Source organism: Diadema antillarum, unplaced genomic scaffold, assembly GCF_040938485.1.
Source record: "Diadema antillarum isolate AM-2024a unplaced genomic scaffold, OU_Dant_1.0 scf00000071, whole genome shotgun sequence".
In the NCBI taxonomy this organism is placed as follows: Eukaryota; Metazoa; Echinodermata; class Echinoidea; order Diadematoida; family Diadematidae; genus Diadema; species Diadema antillarum.
This window is the reverse complement of record NW_027270960.1, coordinates 2297314-2316623: the sequence shown is the minus strand read 5'-3', so window position 1 is coordinate 2316623 and position 19310 is coordinate 2297314. Positions and strand designations below refer to the sequence as shown.

At 40.0% G+C, this 19310-nt stretch overlaps 1 protein-coding gene across 1 annotated transcript in view; it reads right to left on the bottom strand.

Moving 5' to 3' along the window:
• Positions 1–15410, bottom strand: part of LOC139717021 (ubiquitin-conjugating enzyme E2 E1-like) — a 74701-nt gene extending 59291 nt beyond the window's left edge. Inside the window, exons 1-3 of the mRNA XM_071628538.1 lie at positions 15290–15410; positions 14506–14757; positions 13771–13821 (exon numbers count right to left, since the gene is read on the bottom strand). Coding sequence (XP_071484639.1) covers positions 13771–13821; positions 14506–14729 — 275 coding nt within the window. The 5' untranslated portion in view covers positions 14730–14757; positions 15290–15410. The remainder of the gene's footprint in view (positions 1–13770; positions 13822–14505; positions 14758–15289) is intronic.
• Between the last annotated feature and the right edge of the window lie 3900 nt (positions 15411–19310).

Below are 19310 nucleotides of genomic sequence, written 5' to 3'. Positions count from 1 at the left end.
ACTACAGAAGTTTAGTTACCTAAAACATAAATGTACCTGCACATCACTGGAAGCTAATAGATGTTTAGTTACGGGAAATCCCCAGATTAGGTGTTCTACACTGGATGACCATAGCTGTGAATCTGGATGCCATCACCTCAAAATGATTTAACAACTCTCAGGATACTTCAGGTGACAGGTTTGATACTTTGAAAATCAATTGCCAGCATTGGATGTCGGAATGCCTTGGGCCGTATGTCATACAACCATACAAATGTTATGCAGTGTGTGTGAAGGTACAACCTAATGCATGACAAACATTTTTTTGCCGTGGATCAAGAATGCAGTCTTGCACAGTAACAATAATTTTCCCATTATACACTACCCTTAAATCAAATACCTTTTTGATAAAAAAACGCTGAAACTACAATAAAGCAAGATAGGCCTACTCAAATACCATGCAATATCATACAATCTGACAAGCTGTGCAATTACTGGTACACTGTACTGTACATGTTCACCTTAGTGTATTACCTTACATGAAGACCCGTTTCTCAAGGGGGAGGGAGTGAAATTTGTGTATGAATTAAAGGTGCATGGTCGCGGTGTTTTGGTCAAATGCGTACGCGGGCGCACGGCGCAAGTTTCCTATAGAGACCTACGCTATCAAATCCTCTTTAGCGCTTACCCTTTGGCCCACTTCCCCGAGTCCGAAGAAGTCTGATTCACTGTAGTCAGAGGTCCGATCACAGTTCGGCTCACGATTCGGCTGAGGGGGATGACAGCTTTAGCAAACTTCTTTTGTGATGTCATAATAACAAGCACATATGTACGCACCCTGGCATTACTACAGACTGCGCGATGCGCAAAGAAGACAACGAAGGCCACATTACTTAGCAAAACCTATGCACTTTACTCTTGATGACAGCTGAACTTTGGTAATCTTCGTATCAATGCTAACGGTAGTCGGCAGTATCATCAACAGCGCCCTCTACACTACTGGGACTATGCACCTTTAATTTCAAATTGTCAACAAATGCATGTCATACGTGTAGGCCTACAGTAGCCACTTGAATGAACTGCCAGTTTTTATGCCCAGGAACCATACTGTACATTGTAACTTAAACTGGAAGATAGAAACTCTTCAGTACAATTTTGGTCTCTTCATGACTACGCTGATGCTAGCATTTCCCAGTGTAATCCAAAATATCATTGTGTACTGTAATTGACAGCATTCCCCAACTGAGTGACAGGAAGTGCACGGGTTAAATGTGACATGCATACAATGTACATGTACATGTACACTTGTATGCAGGCAAATTAGTTTTCATGTTGCACTGCATCTTGATAGCTTGAAACATGGATAATGTGACAGGCACAGCTATCATCCATGTATTGACAGCACCGTTAGCACACAAGCCCTAGCTGCCATTAAAAATTCATGAAGCTTGAATAATGCATGACATGTGGACTCACAGCTCTGAGATATTCAAACAAGTGTCCTGGCGAGTTACACGTGACACACAGGGTACGATATGTACGATGATGTCATTGAAAGACATTGTTGACATAAATTAAGCGTACTTGTGGCAAAGGTTGGGCCCTCTGGCAGCGATATTCATGGGGGATGCTATTAGACCTTGACAACTTCTCCTTGCCTCACATCTTGATCGACATGTACCAAGCCCCTATGGGCAATGTGTGAGCTTGATGCCTAATATAGTTAGCTCTACACTGAAGCGTAATCTCACAGTAATATCCGATACGCTATTCTCCATGCCAATAGTGAGATCTACAGATAGAATCGAAAGCGGCTTCACCTGAACAAAAACAGAAGGGGAAGACACAAAAGCAGTACATTGTACAAAGACATTGATACAACCGTGAGGTAGAAGAAAGTTATTCATCGTACTACTAATCACGATACAGTAGGCTGTATTGCTGTTATTGGATAATTCAACCATGCATTATTCAGGTTTGACAAACATAATGGAGGTCTAAAAATACAGCAGTCTCTCCTAAATATAGACCAGGATGACATTTCGTTCAGTAAACAAATCATTTCCTTTCTTTTCTTGTTTGTTGTATGGGCATCAATTCAAAAGTATTCAGTTAACAGGGGTCGCACTTAACTTTTTTTTTAACTAGCCAGGCGGACTACTTAGTATCAATTTTGACACTGAAGCAATATTTTGGCTAGCCAGACGGACTAGTTACTTCAGAATTTTATGATTTTTAGCTAGTCCGACATGATTTTGGGTGGCCAATGGCCAGCGGACCATCGCCAATTTCGAACCCTGCAGTACATCCTACCATATTCAATCATCAAAGATTAAGCCATAGTATCACACATTTCACGATGTATGCATGCATGCTTTGGAACTGACCAAGACTCGGTACATGAGAGCACTTTGGGGCATGTACAACATGTACATGCAGTACATTCTGGTGACTGCTGATGACTCTGTCGTACCAAAACATATCATCCAGTGCCAATTTGAGAAATAGATGAGCATGTGCCAAATATCACGGAGGTATTGTAGATTGGTCCGGCAATGAGTAGTCAATGGAGCACACTTGTTTGATATCAGCAGTCTGGTTCAATTCCTAGAGCCACCTACAATGTCAAATGTTGTGTGCGATGAAGCCCTCCTCTGAAGCTCATGAGACAAAGAGTGGTCCCTCACACACATCACTGAAGGGACAGGAATGTTATGATTCATACTTACAATATGTGTAACGATACGTGTAATAAAAAGTTTTGGTACCTCAAAAGTTTCCTTGAATTTCTTTGTCTTAGTTTGTGTTTCAGGTTAAAGTACCTTTCATATAACTAACACTGTGAGACTTACTCGCCCCAAAGTGCTCTCATGTCTTAGTAATCATGCAATTAACTGCGACCAGCAGCCCCATACGCGTTGCGACCAGCAGCCCCATACGCGTTGCGACCAGCAGTCCCATACGCATAGCGTAATCGGGCTTCGCATTGTAGCATTCAGGATCATGACAGATTTAGTATTGCAGGATAAATGTCAACTTAAAATCTCAAAAATTCTTCAATTTGAAGACGTACCAATGAAGGTGAAGTATTGAAAACAGGCCTCGGGCAACGTTTGGTTCTGCCTATAGTCCCTTTCTGTTCGAATTGATGACTGAATGTGACTCGGCCGAGAGGACCTTGGGAGAGCTACATAATACTACAGCCAGTACATGCGAACACATCACATGCGCACAAATTTCAAACCCATCAACGGATAAGATGTTTGTGTGCGCATGCGCTGGCCGTAGTAGTCAGTGTATGTAGCTCTCCCAAGGTCCTCTCGACCGAGTCACATTCAGTCATCATTCGAAAAGAAAGGGACTATTGGCAGAACCAAACGTTGTTCGAAGCCTGTTTTCAATACTTCAACTTAATTGGTAAGTCTTCAAATCGAAGAAATTTTTGGATTTTAAGTTGACATTTACCCGCGATACTAATTCTATCATGATCCTGAATGCTACAATGCGAAGCCCCATTACGCTATGCGTATGGGGCTGCTGGTCGCAGTTAGCTATGCGTACAATGGGCTGCACGCTGCTGGTCGCAGTCAGTGGTTTCGTACAATATTTAGCGACGCTGTACGGCGACGGCTCTGGTACGAAACCATTATTGCATGATTACTAAGACATGAGAGCACTTTGGGGCGAGTAATTCTCACAGACAACGTACTTTAACGTGAAACACAAACCAAGACAAGGAAATTCAGGGAAACTTTTGAGGTACCAAAACTTTTTATTATCTTTAAAAGCTCTTCTTCATTTGCACAGTTACTGCAGTTTGGATCTACTCATAACTCTGGTTTGAAACAGGGTGCTACAGACTCACGTAATACATGTACATTATGTATGCTTGCCCAGGGTTAATACAACTTTTCAACCGTTGAAGATGGGCTGATTTTGCTACAACATGCATAATTCCCATCGACACCTGCCCGAGTATACTAGGGACTCGTCCTCAACAGGCTATTTAAGGTACAGTATGTAACAAAAACTCACAGACAAGCTCGTAAGAAGAATGAGTATTTGCCAGTTAACGGCATAGGACACCTGCTCAAGTGCCCATTCAAGTGGGAAAACTCTAAATAATTTTTGAAATAACTTACTGTAAAAGTGTACAAACACATGAAGCGCACCTCAGATCTGCATCTAGGCCTTGAATGTTGCCTCAGTGCAATAGTTGATGATAGATGTACAAAGTACTGGTATTATCAGTAAGCCCCACGGGGTAAAAATACAGGCAGGAGAAAAATGTGTATCTGGTACTGTAATTGACATCACAGCAGAAAGTGGCAGATTTTCTCATTACCACCACTATTATTGTCCGCCTTTACCTGCAAAACTAACATCAATAAACATTAATTCTAATGCTACGTATGTAATTCAACAATCTCACAATACATGTACAGCTGTAGATTGCAATTTTCTGTATAAAGCATGCAAGGGTTCATGAGCAGTTCAGAAGACAACTACATGTATCACAAATTCTGCTGAGCTTTGATTGCCTCATGTGATCAGTGCATCAAACAATCATGAAAAGTAATGGCAAACACAGGGACAAGCATTTGCTCCATACATGTACAATTGTACTTCCCCAGAAACAAGCCACAAGCACCCTCTGTCAATGGACATTCCGTGCGCGAGGGACAGCAAGCCAAGAACCCATGCACAAAAGAGGTCCCACTTCACTTTTCAGATAGAGAGCAGGGTGGAAAAACGTGGTGAAAAGATTGCCCGAGCACACACACACAGGGAACTGAACTGACCCTTCGTGATTCAGCCCACCATGTGTACAAGTGGGTGCACCGTACCTGACTTAAAACATGCGTTGATTTGATAGTTCTGATAAACGCTAGCTAGCATCTAGGCTAGTCATTAATATACATGTATGTCGTACAGATACTGATGAAAGATGGCTTTCACATAATATTGATAGCGTAGGTTCATTTTCCTTCACTCTACAATACATGTAGATTGTACAGTACATGTATGTAAACCCAAGCATGATCCAATATATTTACTGACATACACAATGTACTGGATACACAGAGTGTACCCCCCCCCCCCCCAAAAAAAAAAAAAAAAAAAATCACACAAATTTGTATTATATATATGCACAGTGTACAATACTTCACTTTGAACAAGATTACACACTACAGTAAACGTCATCATACTGCACATGTCACAAGTGCCTAGAAGCTAGTAAACAAGTTCAAATCCAATTACTCAAACTGTTTTCTCTTTGGTGGACGCTTCACAGTTCATGAAGATCAAATTCTAATCAAGTGTAGCCTACTTGCAATTCCCATGAAAAAAAAAAAAAAAAAAAAAAATCCCTCAGCAAAATGATACTAATCTTGCTGTACAAATATACTATTAGTATACGACATTCACAATCTTTTTAAGACTCCAAGCCTGTGACAGTCGCACACTGACCACTCTATCTAAAATATGATTGGCATGTACGTACAACTGTACAATGTACAATGTATGTCGTATAAATGTAACTGTGTACATTGTATCTCCACAGATGAGTAAAGATTATCAATTGCTGCACATCCTACAACTACAACTGGGAAGCCAACTGGACTAACATCAACAGGGTTGGGAATATGATAGAGGGCAAACAATAAGGCACACTTGTGTACTATAAAGATGAAGACAAAAACCATGCACTTGCTGTACAGGGGGATTTCTTTGTTGGCAAAAGGGCAATATGAAAACACGGTGCATTACATTTACAATTGTAGGTCACTCGACAACAGAGAAAATCAGGGCAGGGGCTCTTGGATGCTCATGTGATATCAGCTAAACAATCTCACTCTACGGCAAAATAGCGAAGCCTTGAAAGCACAAGAAATCAATGTGTGACTGACAAGGAGAATATGATGCAAACCTCACTTGCATTATACATGTATGCAAAAGGCTCATTCTAACAGCAAATTTATACTGTACTTTTGTACAATGTAGAGTGACAGTTGAACATTGACATGTGTGCAAATTCTATTCATGCTCGGAATGAAAGCTGCCGTGTTACTGCTTTTGAGATATTTCATAAATTTTTGCCACCATTATCTTCTTTGTCGTTATGTCATGGGTTTTCTAAAATGCCCGTTTTTTCAATGGCAGTGTGAATGGTCCCAAAGTGGAAGTAGTACACGTATACAGTAAGTCTGGGGAGCAAATTGAGCAAATTGAATGCATGCACGGAAGGGCTGGCATTTTCACCATCCTCTGTGCACTCACTGTACGGCCAGCTGACAATTCCTGTGTAAATTTCCAAATCAGCTCATCATGCAATATCCTGCAGACATGTCATTTCCTACTCATTTTGACATTAAGCTCTCGGACAGCAGATGACACAGTTAGAAACTACTTGGTGCTCTTTATCTACAATTGTGCATGAGACATTAGGCCCATCAGTACATGACACTCATGTCAACAGTCACACAAAACATCTGCTGATTATAAATTCAACATCCTTGGAGTGTCAAAAATACATTGTATCAATTGCAACACCTTATTGCATGGATTTTTACTTGTTCAAAAAATTACACAGAATATATACTGTTAAACCAGAAATTTTTGCAAGCATTTTTATTTAGCGAACACGAAAACCAAAATTCGCAAAATTAAAATGCATGAGAAAGTTCTTGTGTACATGTACAAATGTACATGTTTATGCACTGAGTGCCAGTGGCAATTCGCGAATATTTCATGCCACGAAAAAAGCCGTCAGAATCCGTGAAAATTACATGCCATGAAAAAGGCCGTTGGGTCCAATTTGTGGAAATTCCATGCTGTGAATATTTCTGGTTTTACAGTACAAAGTGTATACCAACAAGTAACCTGACAATATTTGTGTATGACGTATTATCCGGCCCACTACTTGGAATACTGTAGGCTCTCTCACTCACTGGAGACAAAAATGATGATTCCTCTTTAAAGATTACCATGGCATAATAAAAGCACACAATCTAGCCTGCAATCTAGCACACTATGACACAATGAGAAAGACGGCAACAAAGTAAACAGACTTGATACCTGTGAGTCAGGATGCTATTTTGACTCATCACCTCAGAAATGGTATGGGGATTTTCAGCAGCAACTAGCATTCTATTTGTATCGTCAACGTCTGTGGTGATATTATCTCGTCAAATAGACCATTTATATACACAGTTACATTTAAAGTTACTTGTGTATCACTACCAAAGTCTACTGAGTTAATCAGCAGAAGGCATCCTCATTGGCCCCAGCATGAGCATACAATGAGTTCATCAGTTAAAGAACATCAGTAGCATACCAATAGCTAAAACAAACAGAAAGACTTTTAAAGGGACTGTACAGTACTGGTTGAGGTGGGGATTCATGTTTTGAAAATTCCTACGGTAAGTGAGATAATGAGAAACCTCTTATGAAATATGAAAGAGCATGTAATTTTAAGAAGGATTCAACGTTTATTTGATGAAAATTGGTTTTCAAATGGCCGAGATATCAAAAAAAGTGATAATAATAAAAGGCGACAGGCCACGCCTTTTATTAGGATCTCTTTGTTTCACCTTGTTTTTGGATATCTCAGCCATTTCAAAACCGATTTTCATTAAATAAACTTTTGATACCCCTTAGAATTGCATGCTCTTTGACATCTCATAGAGTGGTCTCTGAATATCTCGCAAAACGTTAAAAGCTAAATCCTCACCTCGACCAGAACTGTACACACCCTTTAATACTTCAAATGGAAAACTGCACTGTTGTTCTTCAAGTGTGCAGGCTATGTCATTCAATTCACAGGGTCTAGGTCAATCAACACCTGTATCCAATAATATTATGCAAATAATGCACAGGTGAGAGTACGTTAGCGGAGATGTAGCGTGCACTCAAGGGTACATGTATAATGGTGAAACAAGCAAGAGGCGCAGCCAAGTGCATCTACATGTATTGCATGACATTGTGAATACCCAAGAGTGAGCTGCATCTCCAATGTCACGAACCTAAACCTGTGCATCATTTGTTTTATAAAATGGGTCAAATATGGTGAATATCAGTCAGCTACTTGCAGTTAACTTGCTCAGAAGCCAATATGTCCAAAGATGTTCGTACCAAACACTCACGGACTGCACAAACTAGAAGTTGTTTACAGATACATGTACTGTACATGTATCAGACATTGAGAGCGCGCCTTGCACTATAATATGCGCTTGTAACAGACAGAGTGCGCTCTGCAAGTATGCGTAGTGACATCCATGAGCATACTCTTTCAGTAAAACGCCATAGGATAACACGGCGTGCTGTTACGCTTTTCGTTGAACACTTTTAGCATGCCTGTGCATGTTGGTCAGAAAATAAATGGCACACACATACAAACTGTACATGTACATTACTACTACACATTTATGATTTTTCTTGATTTAACAGATATATCTTCTGCACATGTAGTATTTAGATTTCTCAAAGCTCCGTCTTGTTCTGTTTGTTTTTTTATCCAGGCCAGCTGTTGGCTGTGGTGCAAAGCAGGATAGCATGTTTAAAATGTTATCGTGATGCTTTTGACAGAAACAGACCGTGCAAGCATTAATTAATGAGTGATTAATGTCCATGTGTTGCAGGTCCATATTTAAACTATTTAATTCAGTTCTTGGGAATTGGTATCACAACTTGGAAAAATGGGGTGTCTACCAACTCACTTCCTATCCATTCAAACTATACACAGAAAACACATACATACATGTACGTGTATAGCAATGAATGTAAATAGACATTCCATCCTGCCCACCCGTCAGCATAGATCTACCACACACACTGTGTACTCAACATGTACAGTGGACAGATTCACCTGCTGAATGTTATCCCAGTTCATTTGTCTATGGCAGCTGTGATGACTGATGTATATTGATAACATTACGTACAATGTATTGCTTGGTCAGGCGAGATGAGCCACAGATAAGCTTCGTGAACATTCTCTTGTGGAACATAATCTTGTGGAAATAAGTACTGGATCTGAATAAATATTAAATGTTGTCTATTCTCAACTGACTGCACTGGAGTGCTCCACAAGGAATGAGGACAGTGTACTGGTATTGTATCCAAATGTACTGTTTATCAAACTTTTAACAAGCTATGATCTGCCCAAATACATGCATGTGATCTAACTACAAAAATTCCCAATGTTCTACATGTATACCACAAAATACAGCTGTACTTGAATTTACAACATTGTGGTTTAGGACATTAAACATGTCACATTTTACATTGTAAGTCCAATCAAGGGGGTGGCAATATGCCAATTATACATGTACGTACTTGAAGGTCTGCAAGTTTCTACTGTACTTTATAATGTACATGTACAGTATAACTTCAAAAAGTCAAAGAAATATTGACTGAATCCCATTTTCAAGTTTGTGAATGTAAACAGTACAGGGCACGACATTTAGCAGTCGCCCAGGACCACCAAAAATAGGTGTTGAGCCACTAGTTTTAATGAACAGTAGGTAAAAGCGTGTATGGTTTGGTGGCCCTACATGCATGCTACATTGTAGCTAGATGCCGATACAGTTTCCTGCCTGTTTGTTCATTTGTATTCCATCAGTACAAATTAACCTCAGTTGCAATGAGGAGCAATCATACAAATGCTACACCGTGTAATTTTGAACTCCTTTCAATATAAAGGCGTCTTTAGAATAACTGAAATATTTATGAAACAATTCATCACTGACGTTCGTAGTGCAATATTTAGCCAAAAATCTTCCTTCCCAACTGATTTAAATTACCGTAAAGTCCCGTGTGTAAGACGCACCTTTTTTTCGTCGAAAAACATTAAAAATCGGGGGTGCGTTTTATACACAGGTACAGTCGAATCACGGAAAAAAATCTGTCACGTACACCCAATTTTATAAGGTTAACTTGATTTCCTCCACTCACGCACACAATCTGTTCTTGTTGATGGCCAGGAGAGCAGGGAATCCCCTGTTACATCGGGAGTCCCACAAGGAAGTGTCTTGGGCCCCCTGCTCTTCCTCATCTTCATCAACGACCTGCCGGACTGCATCTCAAGTTCATCTGTCAGACTATACGCTGATGATAGTGTGGTTTACAGGCACATTTCTTCACCTGCTGACTCAACCCGCTTGCAGAGGGACTTAGATGCAGTTCAAGAATGGGAAGCGAAATGGCTGATGCGATTTAATGCTACCAAGTGTCAGGTCTTGCAGGTCACCAACAAGAGGAATCCCGTTTCTGCCTCCTACACCATTCATGACCATGTACTACAAGTTGTCCGCTCAACCAAATACCTGGGTGTCCATATCGATTCAAGATTGAATTTCAACAATCATGTGGATACCGTCACCAAGAAAGCTAATGGTACTCGAGCCTTCTTCTCACGCAACCTACGTCATAGCAGCCAAAAAGTCAAAGAAGCTGTCTACACAACATTCATCCGACCAACTGTCGAATACGCAGCGACTTCATGGGATCCGCACACACAACGGAACATACACAAGCTTGAGCAGGTTCAGAGAAGTGCAGCTCGATTTGTCACGGGCGACTTCGAAAGATCTAGCAGCGTCACAGCCATGTTCGATCATCTCAAGTGGCCTCCACTGCAGGAACGACGCTCCCAAAATCGTCTGCTGATGATGTATAAGATCAGACATCACTTGGTTGACATCCATTGGCAGACTTACCTGACCCAGCTCTCAACATCTACCAGAGGACACTGTTCCCGATTCACTATCCCCCACACCAATACTACAGCGTATGCCAACTCATTCTTCCCACGCACCATCCGGGACTGGAACAGCCTGCCTGTTGATCCTGCCACATACCCATCCCTCATCGCCTTCAAAACTGCGCTGAGGGAACTCTGTAGGATGTAACTCTTCATCCAGAGATTTTTACTCGCACCTGTAAATATTTTTCACCTGATTTCAAATTTCTGTTGCCCCGGTGCGGCGTATGCGCATGTTCTCGCAGTGCGTTCATCCTCGACCATTTGAGGGCAGCACTTTATCGGAAGAAGAAGAAGAAGAAGAAGAACTTGGGGCCATGTATGCCCATCGACGTTCGGAGGGTAAGCAATCACTAAAACTTACGGATATAATATGAGCGATCTTCCAATCTGGACACACACAACAGCTGTAAATACGGGATAAACTTACATCGGGCTTGTGTACCATAGTTACGATGACCGATGTATCAATCTAGCCATAGACAACATGCAGCTGTAGTACGTGATGTGATGTAAACCTACCGGGTACCGATGTACATTTTGTATATCAGTCTACCAAGCTACCAACAGCCAACCTAGTAGCTGAAATACGCGATGTACAGGTATCATTACTAAATTACCGATACCGTAAAACTTATCGATGTACTACAGTGTAATATCCCTAACCCTAACCTTAAAGTCCTCGGAGAAAATACGATTGGACCAATTGTTGCAGGAGCAAATGTCATGTCACCAAATTATCTATACTATTCATAGTGTCTCAAAGACACAATCTTTTTTTTTTTTTGTGAAGGCATCAATAAAACCACAGCAAAAGATTTGTGAGAAAAATTGGCAAAGCATTACACAAACACAATTTATACACAGATTAAGTGTCAATAAATCTTTAATGTGATAACCAACACAGATAGCAAACATGCAGAAGCAAAGGCGAGCATGAAATGTGTGTGCATGATGACTCTTTGATTAACAGTGAAATCCTCTTCTTTTGGTGACACCAACAGACTATTAAAAATGTGATTTTGCTTTCATTAAGTATTCAAATAAACCTGAAACCAATGTTCCAGAAACAGGTACAGCTCTTCATAATCAGGACTTTCAAGTACACGCTTGTACACTGTACGTTGTACATCCACAGATTCAGGTTTGATAGTGCACAGTACTTTCATTTACATACTGTACAGTACTAGTGTATACCGTGTCTGATCTGTACAGTGTAGTACATGTACATAATGTACATGTCTACTGTACAATGTAGCTCTCATTTGGCAATTCCTTGCAAGGAAGGCTGATAAAATGATGTTTGTTTTTTTAATGCCTTTGTATCACAGATAACTACAACATCAAAGGTTTTCTGTATCGTCTTCTGCTCTTTTCAGTCAATTGTGTCGTTCAATTCACACATGTACACATACAAGTTGTACACGTACACTGTACTTTACAGTTTTGCACACTACCGTACATATACTGTATGTACAAACTGATTTTGGTCACATTACAATGTAGGTGCTGGAATGAACAGACACGTATTGCCATTAGAGCACTTGTACGATAACCTTGGTGTCAAATCGAAAAAATGTCTGTGACGTCCTCTTTCACAAAAATGGTCTGTACAGAAGAATAACAGCTTTTACAGTAACCCTTTGGTGATACAGCTATAGAGCTGAAACTTGAAGTGGAAGGTGGCTCTATTTCATGAACTATAATTCAAACCTCCTTTTTTTTTGGGGGGGGGGGGGGAAGGAGGGGGAGGCAGCTTCCCACTATCATTAGATGAAGCCAATACAAAATTTGGGTTATACCAAGGAGGTTCGAGAAATGGAGTCACAACAGCTTATTCGCTTTGATCCCATGCTCGAAGCCGCCACTCAAAAAATATTTGAAGTATGTGTCAAACTGGAGCTGTCTCGCAGATAGGAAGACATCATGACTCGTCACTCTCAATGGAAGATATGTCTTTATGATGGTAATTACTTTTCGCTATCCCAACTTACAAACGATGGGCGGTAGACAATGGTAAAGGCACGGGGATGCGCGAATAGAAATTGCTCAAATATTGCTGAAATAGATATCAAAATGACTCGAATGTACATGTCTGTATGCGTATCTGACATACACTGTATTAATTTATAAAGAACTATACTTGAAGATGATACCATATTAGTTTCATTTGGCGGAAATAAGGAGAAAAGTGATAAAATCGGCTTTCCATGAGGGTAAAATTTCAAACACTTTCACAAAATACAGCTCAGATTTACACTTTTGCACATATTTTTGAACGGAAATGACTTTCTTTTATATGCTTTATCATTAGGTGAAATTTCATTGCATTTGATATAAATGAGCAGCATATACCCGATATTATGTAATAGCGTTAAAAATGAATCTTCAGATTGCTCAGAAAGATGGCGGCTTCAAGCATCGAACATCAAAGGCACAAATGTACCTGTGGAATTCTTTTGTCCATCCATAGAAAACTGACTGCTGATTGAATAATCATAGTCAGTTGTAACTCCATCTCTCGAACCTCCTTGATCATACAGTGTATGAGTATCCCCTTTATAAGCCTTCATACTTTAAAGATGTACTACAGGTGTACTTTGGGATTGAGTCTACTTTTTCAAACAACTACCAACACATTTTGGTCTAGTGAAGTTCTTTAAAAAATTTAATGGCAACAACAATATATGAAACATCTTTCCTATTTCTTCAGGGAGAGGTGGTTGGTCCTAATAAAAAGGAATAGAAAAGAAGGTAAGTTAAAAAATGCCAATAAACAGAAAATGAAATGAAAGAACACACAATGTACATTTAAGATTCCTGGAAGTTGTGCTTTAACATCAAACAAACAAACAAACTAAAAACACAGTCAAAGTGTAGCATTTGTGGACTCTGGGTCAGACATGCCCAAATACATCATACATGTAAGATAAAGTCAGAGCAAACTCCATTGACAGAGTTCAGGCGATCATGATTTTACGGGAGAGCAAATTAATGGAAACAGTGCTATAAGGTGTACATGTATTTACCTGCAATTTGGTGGTGGATCTAGTGTGATTTCAGCCAATTCCTTCTGGATTCTGTCCAATGAAAACATATGTGAAATGCACCATTACTCATTTGAGTAGAACAAACAATGGAAAGTAACTAAAGTATTTTGCCTTGTTTGGGGATATCGAGTCTACATGTGGCAAATCATGTTTCTCTGTGGTAAAAAAAAAAAAAAAAAAAAAATTAAGACAATGCATGATACCAAAGAAGAGTGAGTTCCAGTCTGACTGCCCATTCAATTACATTGCTGCCTGAAACCAGCTAGGGCCTACTGCTGCTAGCTTAGGACAATGCATAAATTCATAATGCAGTCTGAATGTTATAAACTCATGAACTAAAAAATACTTTTTTCTGCCTAGTGGAGGAGGGAATCTCCAAAGAAATGGTACTGTGCACTATAGATCACTGAAAGGAACCCAAATGTATCAAAACATTTGTGATTATTTCGCTACTTTAGGCGAAATAACAGTTTTTAGCTTATATGCAAATTAGGTAGCTTGCTGGTAAGTGGAGCGCTGAAGTGGACTTTACATACACATCATGTCAATGGCCGTTTTCTGATTAATGCCATTGATCGCATGGCGCTACGGCACGGTACACACACTGAAATCCGCCCGATTGTTCACGGCATGCCGATTGTAAATACCCCTCTAGATTTAGAGTCCGATTTAGAGTCACAATTGAAAAGGAAACGGGTTGGAATATCGGCATACCTTTTGGCGCTGGAGCTAAGGGGACTCTTGGATCCCCATTTTCCCATGGAATGGGAAGGTTTTCCTTCTCTATTCCCTCGTTCTTGGGAGGAATTTCCGCCTCTTCGTCCACCACCACCTCCACCAGCCGAGGTCGGACGGCTACTTCCAGAGCTTGAAGCAGCAGAAGTCGCGGGAGTGGATCCCTGAGATTGGCCCTCCGAAGCTCTGCTATTGTTCGGCATTTTTGCCTTTTAACATCAGCCAACGATTCTGTAAACAGAAAAAAAATGATATCATTAGAAACCAAAGATAGAAAATTACAAAATCTGCGCCTCGCGAGTTAGTTCCCGAGGCGATACAAAAAAGAATATGATCATCAAATTTTACATCTCGATGGAATTGGGCACATCACAAACGATGTTCAAACTGCAAATTCTACACGGATTTATTTACTCAGCGTCAATATCCTAGTCATCTTACCTACTCTCTAAAGGCGGTAATCAACCTGCAACAAAACAAATGGGAAGTCAAACATGGGTCGTTTCATTAAAATTTTTATTTGAACACAATGAAATCGAGTTGAAAAAACCCGTCTGGTCATATCCTCCCCAGCGCACACAAAAAGCGATTCGTTGAGCCGCTCACACACACACACACACACACACACATACACACACACACACACACGACACAAATGTCGTGACGAAACGAACAAAGATTTGGGTCGATTCTTGATAAATCTGCCAATACTCAATCCAATGAGGCTCATGCATGGTGTAAATAATATACAGAAGTCAAGTACCTGATCGTAGACTAATTGCTGGTGAAATATTCCACAAATATTCCGAAATTGATAAACCTATTCAGAGCAGAAAATTCAGAGCTGAGAGGGGATCCCCACACGCAGAGCGATATGCCAGTTGGTCGCTGCCACTGCTGCTGTGTATAAATGCGTGTACACATATACACACACAGCGCACATCCGGCGAACACCGAGCCATTATTTCCTCCGAGCACACCCCTCCGCGTAATGGCTTACTAATGTCGTGTGAAAATCGTCACTTTCTCGTATCTATCTTGATATCGCAATGACAATCATTAAAGCACAAAAATTTATATTCCCTCTGTTCAAACAGTCATTATATAATTTTGTGAACTAATAATTGTCGCCAGCAACATTTTCTACGCATCTCGGTATACGTGTCTTAGCAGCAACGTGAGAAGCGGATCGTCTTTCTACGGAATACGATATGACGGCTCTTTTCCTCGAAACCTATTTTCATGCTCTCTTTTTCGATATTTGGTGTAGAACAAGGACGAATAAAGTACCAGTACACATGTAGGGCCTACTAGGCCCCACCAGGCAATGCATGATTGCCACTTTAAATATCCTTTTTCGAATAATGTTTGATGATCCCCAATAAAAACCTGTCAATATGAACATTTCATAACAATACTTCAGTAAATATTGCAAATACGTAATATAATTTGTATTGTGTTGTGAAAGGACTGGCCTCGACTAGCCTGTTTGCTATTGCTGTTTTTACTTTTTACCAACTGTAATGTTCATTAACTTTTTGACTATTCAATATTTGTTATCGATGTTATTGTTTGGTAAATACATTTCATTTAATTAATTAATTCATTCATTCATTCATTCATTCACTTGCTAGATCAATACCTGGTACATTAAGTTGTATTCGATGTATACGCTATGAGACCACTGTGATTTGTAACTACAATTACTCTGGCATAACAGTTGAAGCCCTACAGAGTCGTATCAGCGAACTCTAGTCGAAATTTGATCAGTTGCCTGAAGAAGAGGACTGTAAATTTGATTCTTTTAAAATCAAAATAATGTCACTCACGTCGCCTGCCTATCAGCTAGCATCGTTCTGTAATTGTTGTATCAAAACTCATGCTTTATAGAGCTCCTAAGTAGAACCTAAATCGCACAAAGTTATCAATTACTTTTGACGCCACCAGTTGGCTAAGCGTTGAAGCATTTACAGCCAGCGCATCAGTATCATAATCATGATGTCTGGAGTCCAGAGCAGAATTGTCCTACATGAAATCATTCATTCGAACCTGTAATTGGTTTTCAGATGTCGGTGTGGTCATACGTTTAATTGTCGACCTGCGATATCATTGTGGTCAGCTTGACTCATGTACAAAAGTGTACTAGCGGTTTCACATTCACATATACGTTATACATGTACTTTCACTTGGAAATTAATCTTGATCAGCTGAAGCCTCAACAAAAACACCTACATATCATCTAAAAAAAAAAATAGAAACTGTAATTACCGTGCAGAAGATTATATTTTAAAATGCTTTTCATATCCCATAGATGTTGTTAAATGATGATAACTACTAGATGTATTTCAATAAAACACCTGTTACATGTATATCTTTCATACTAAAATCAAAGACTCAGAATGTTCGGCATAGTGATGATTATTTTGGATCAAAAATCTATACTCTAGTGATTGGTCGAAAGAGCTTCACGTGATTTTAAGTATTTTCAGCTATGTGGGAATGTTGGCATGTTTGACACTCCATGAAGTACTATTTGCAAAATGACGACACTTCTATGACGACATTTTGCAAATAGTATAGGCCTACTACTAGTATTTGCAAAATGATGTCACAAAACAATTCTGAAATTGTGTTCAGCTTTGTACTGTCACTCTGTGAAATATAACATTATTAACGAAACAATTGTGACGTCACAAAACGATTGTGACATCGCACACTGCGCTGTACCGTCACTCTGTGAAATAAACAATTGTGACGCCACAAAGCATTTTTGACTTTGCGCACTGCTCGTATCGTCACTCTGTGAAATGTATAAATTTTTAACAAAACAATTGTGACGTCATAAAGCAATTCCGACATTGCTCATTGCTTCGAACTGTCACACTGTGAAACATAAGATTTTTTTTTTAAACAAAACAATTGCAACATCATAAAACAGTTCTGACATCGTGCGCTGCTTCTTTGGGTCAGTGTAGGGTCCCTTCACAACATCACATCCACAACACGAGGTCTCGCCTCGCATTTTTCCCCATTTTCCCCTTCTTTTATTTGAATTTTTGAACAAAAATATAAAACAAAACATACTCTACCTGATTTCGTGTTTCTTGTTAAAGCTATAGACCACGGTGTCTTTAAAAGAGCTATTCACTTCGGGGCTGCGCCCCTCAGTGAATAGTTCTGGGAGTCACCTCTGCCCATACTCCAGGCAAAGTCTATTTGTATGCTATACTTATAACTCTAGCCAACTGAAATAACCCTCCTCTAGACATGGAAATTCACTGATCTAACTTTCCAGGCCTGACTTTGTGTTTACAGTAAACAATTTCCATACTTGGGGAAAATTAAACATGACTGCAGTAATGGGCTCGATAACTACAGGCCCTGTTTGTTCGATCTCTCCTTTTTTTTCCGGGTTCCTATTTCAAAGTCTAGATAAGAGACTAGCTCCATAATCGATCTTTATGGAAAAACAAGTGATGGTAGACGCTATTCGAGTGACTGGTTTTGTGCGTAACTTCGCATTGTTTGCTAACTGGAGGCTGAAATGATTGCTTTAAAAGCGTCTGTGCGATGAATGATCCCTATTCACACTCGCAAAGCTATTATTGTACGGGCGTATTACGGCAGGTGGAAACAAAGGAGGAGGAGGAGGAGGGGAAGGGGGATCAGGAATAACCTTGTACCCACTCGCACCTGTAGTACAGCCAGTGTAATTATGAAGAGTGATTTTAGAAAGGAAAATCTCCTTTACAAGCAAGTCATCGTAGCAAGAGTGTCACTGGGGTCATACGATACAATCCAAAGTAACGTTCCTCTCTTTCGGTTTCGACTGTCTTTCCACAGGGCCTTGTTTTTTCCTCGGAAGCGCTTCCAAATATACTCGCGTGGTTATATCATCATTTCATTGATAGGGATGTTAATGATTGATGAGTGATTGATACATGTACATGTTTCATCCCATCTAGAGGCGAAAGGGATAATTTTCAAGGCTTTAAGAATTCGATGGCCTGTGTAAACACATAGCGTCCATGTGTTGACTGTCAGCTGTCATGTTTATAATGCATGCACGTTGTGAGGAAACACAAACTGCAGTGCTTCATATATATCTAGAAACACTTCGTCAGGAATGTTGAAGGAGAAAGTCCGCTCTTGTACTTTTGCGCTGACTCGAATTGATAGGGAAACGTGAAGCAAAAAAGAAAAAAAAAGAGTGATGAAATAACCAACGACGGAAAATAAGAGCGTCGAATGGGACTCGTTCCATGTCTCATGTCTTTAGGAAACTGTAGTACATTTAGGTACAACTATAACAGTATACTATGTAGAATTATGATGAGGTGTGATATCGTCAGGCCGTAGCTAGGGTTTTCCCATTGACTGACACACAAGGCATGGGATGGAATCATCTTCTCTTCCGAGCCAAATCGCATCTCCTATAGGGTCTCAATCGAAGCAGCAACCCCCCCCCCCCCCCCCCCCATCCTAGGCCGCAATAGATACAATGTGTACGAAGTTTATATTCTAACGCTGGCAATTTCCATATTTACGCTGGAAAATTTGAAAGGTTGAAAGCAGTGGTCGTTTACAAGAAAGTCAGAAGCTTTTTCTGTCCATCCTTTTCCCTAAGAATAGTTCAGAGTAAATGCATGAGGTGTTTTTGTACGCACAATGTTTAGGGCTAGTTTATATCTTTAGAGTTGATTTATGCATTGAGGGAATGTTTCTCATGTTATACAAAACGTACATCCTGCCTGTATATGACTGGAGAAAATGATAACATTATT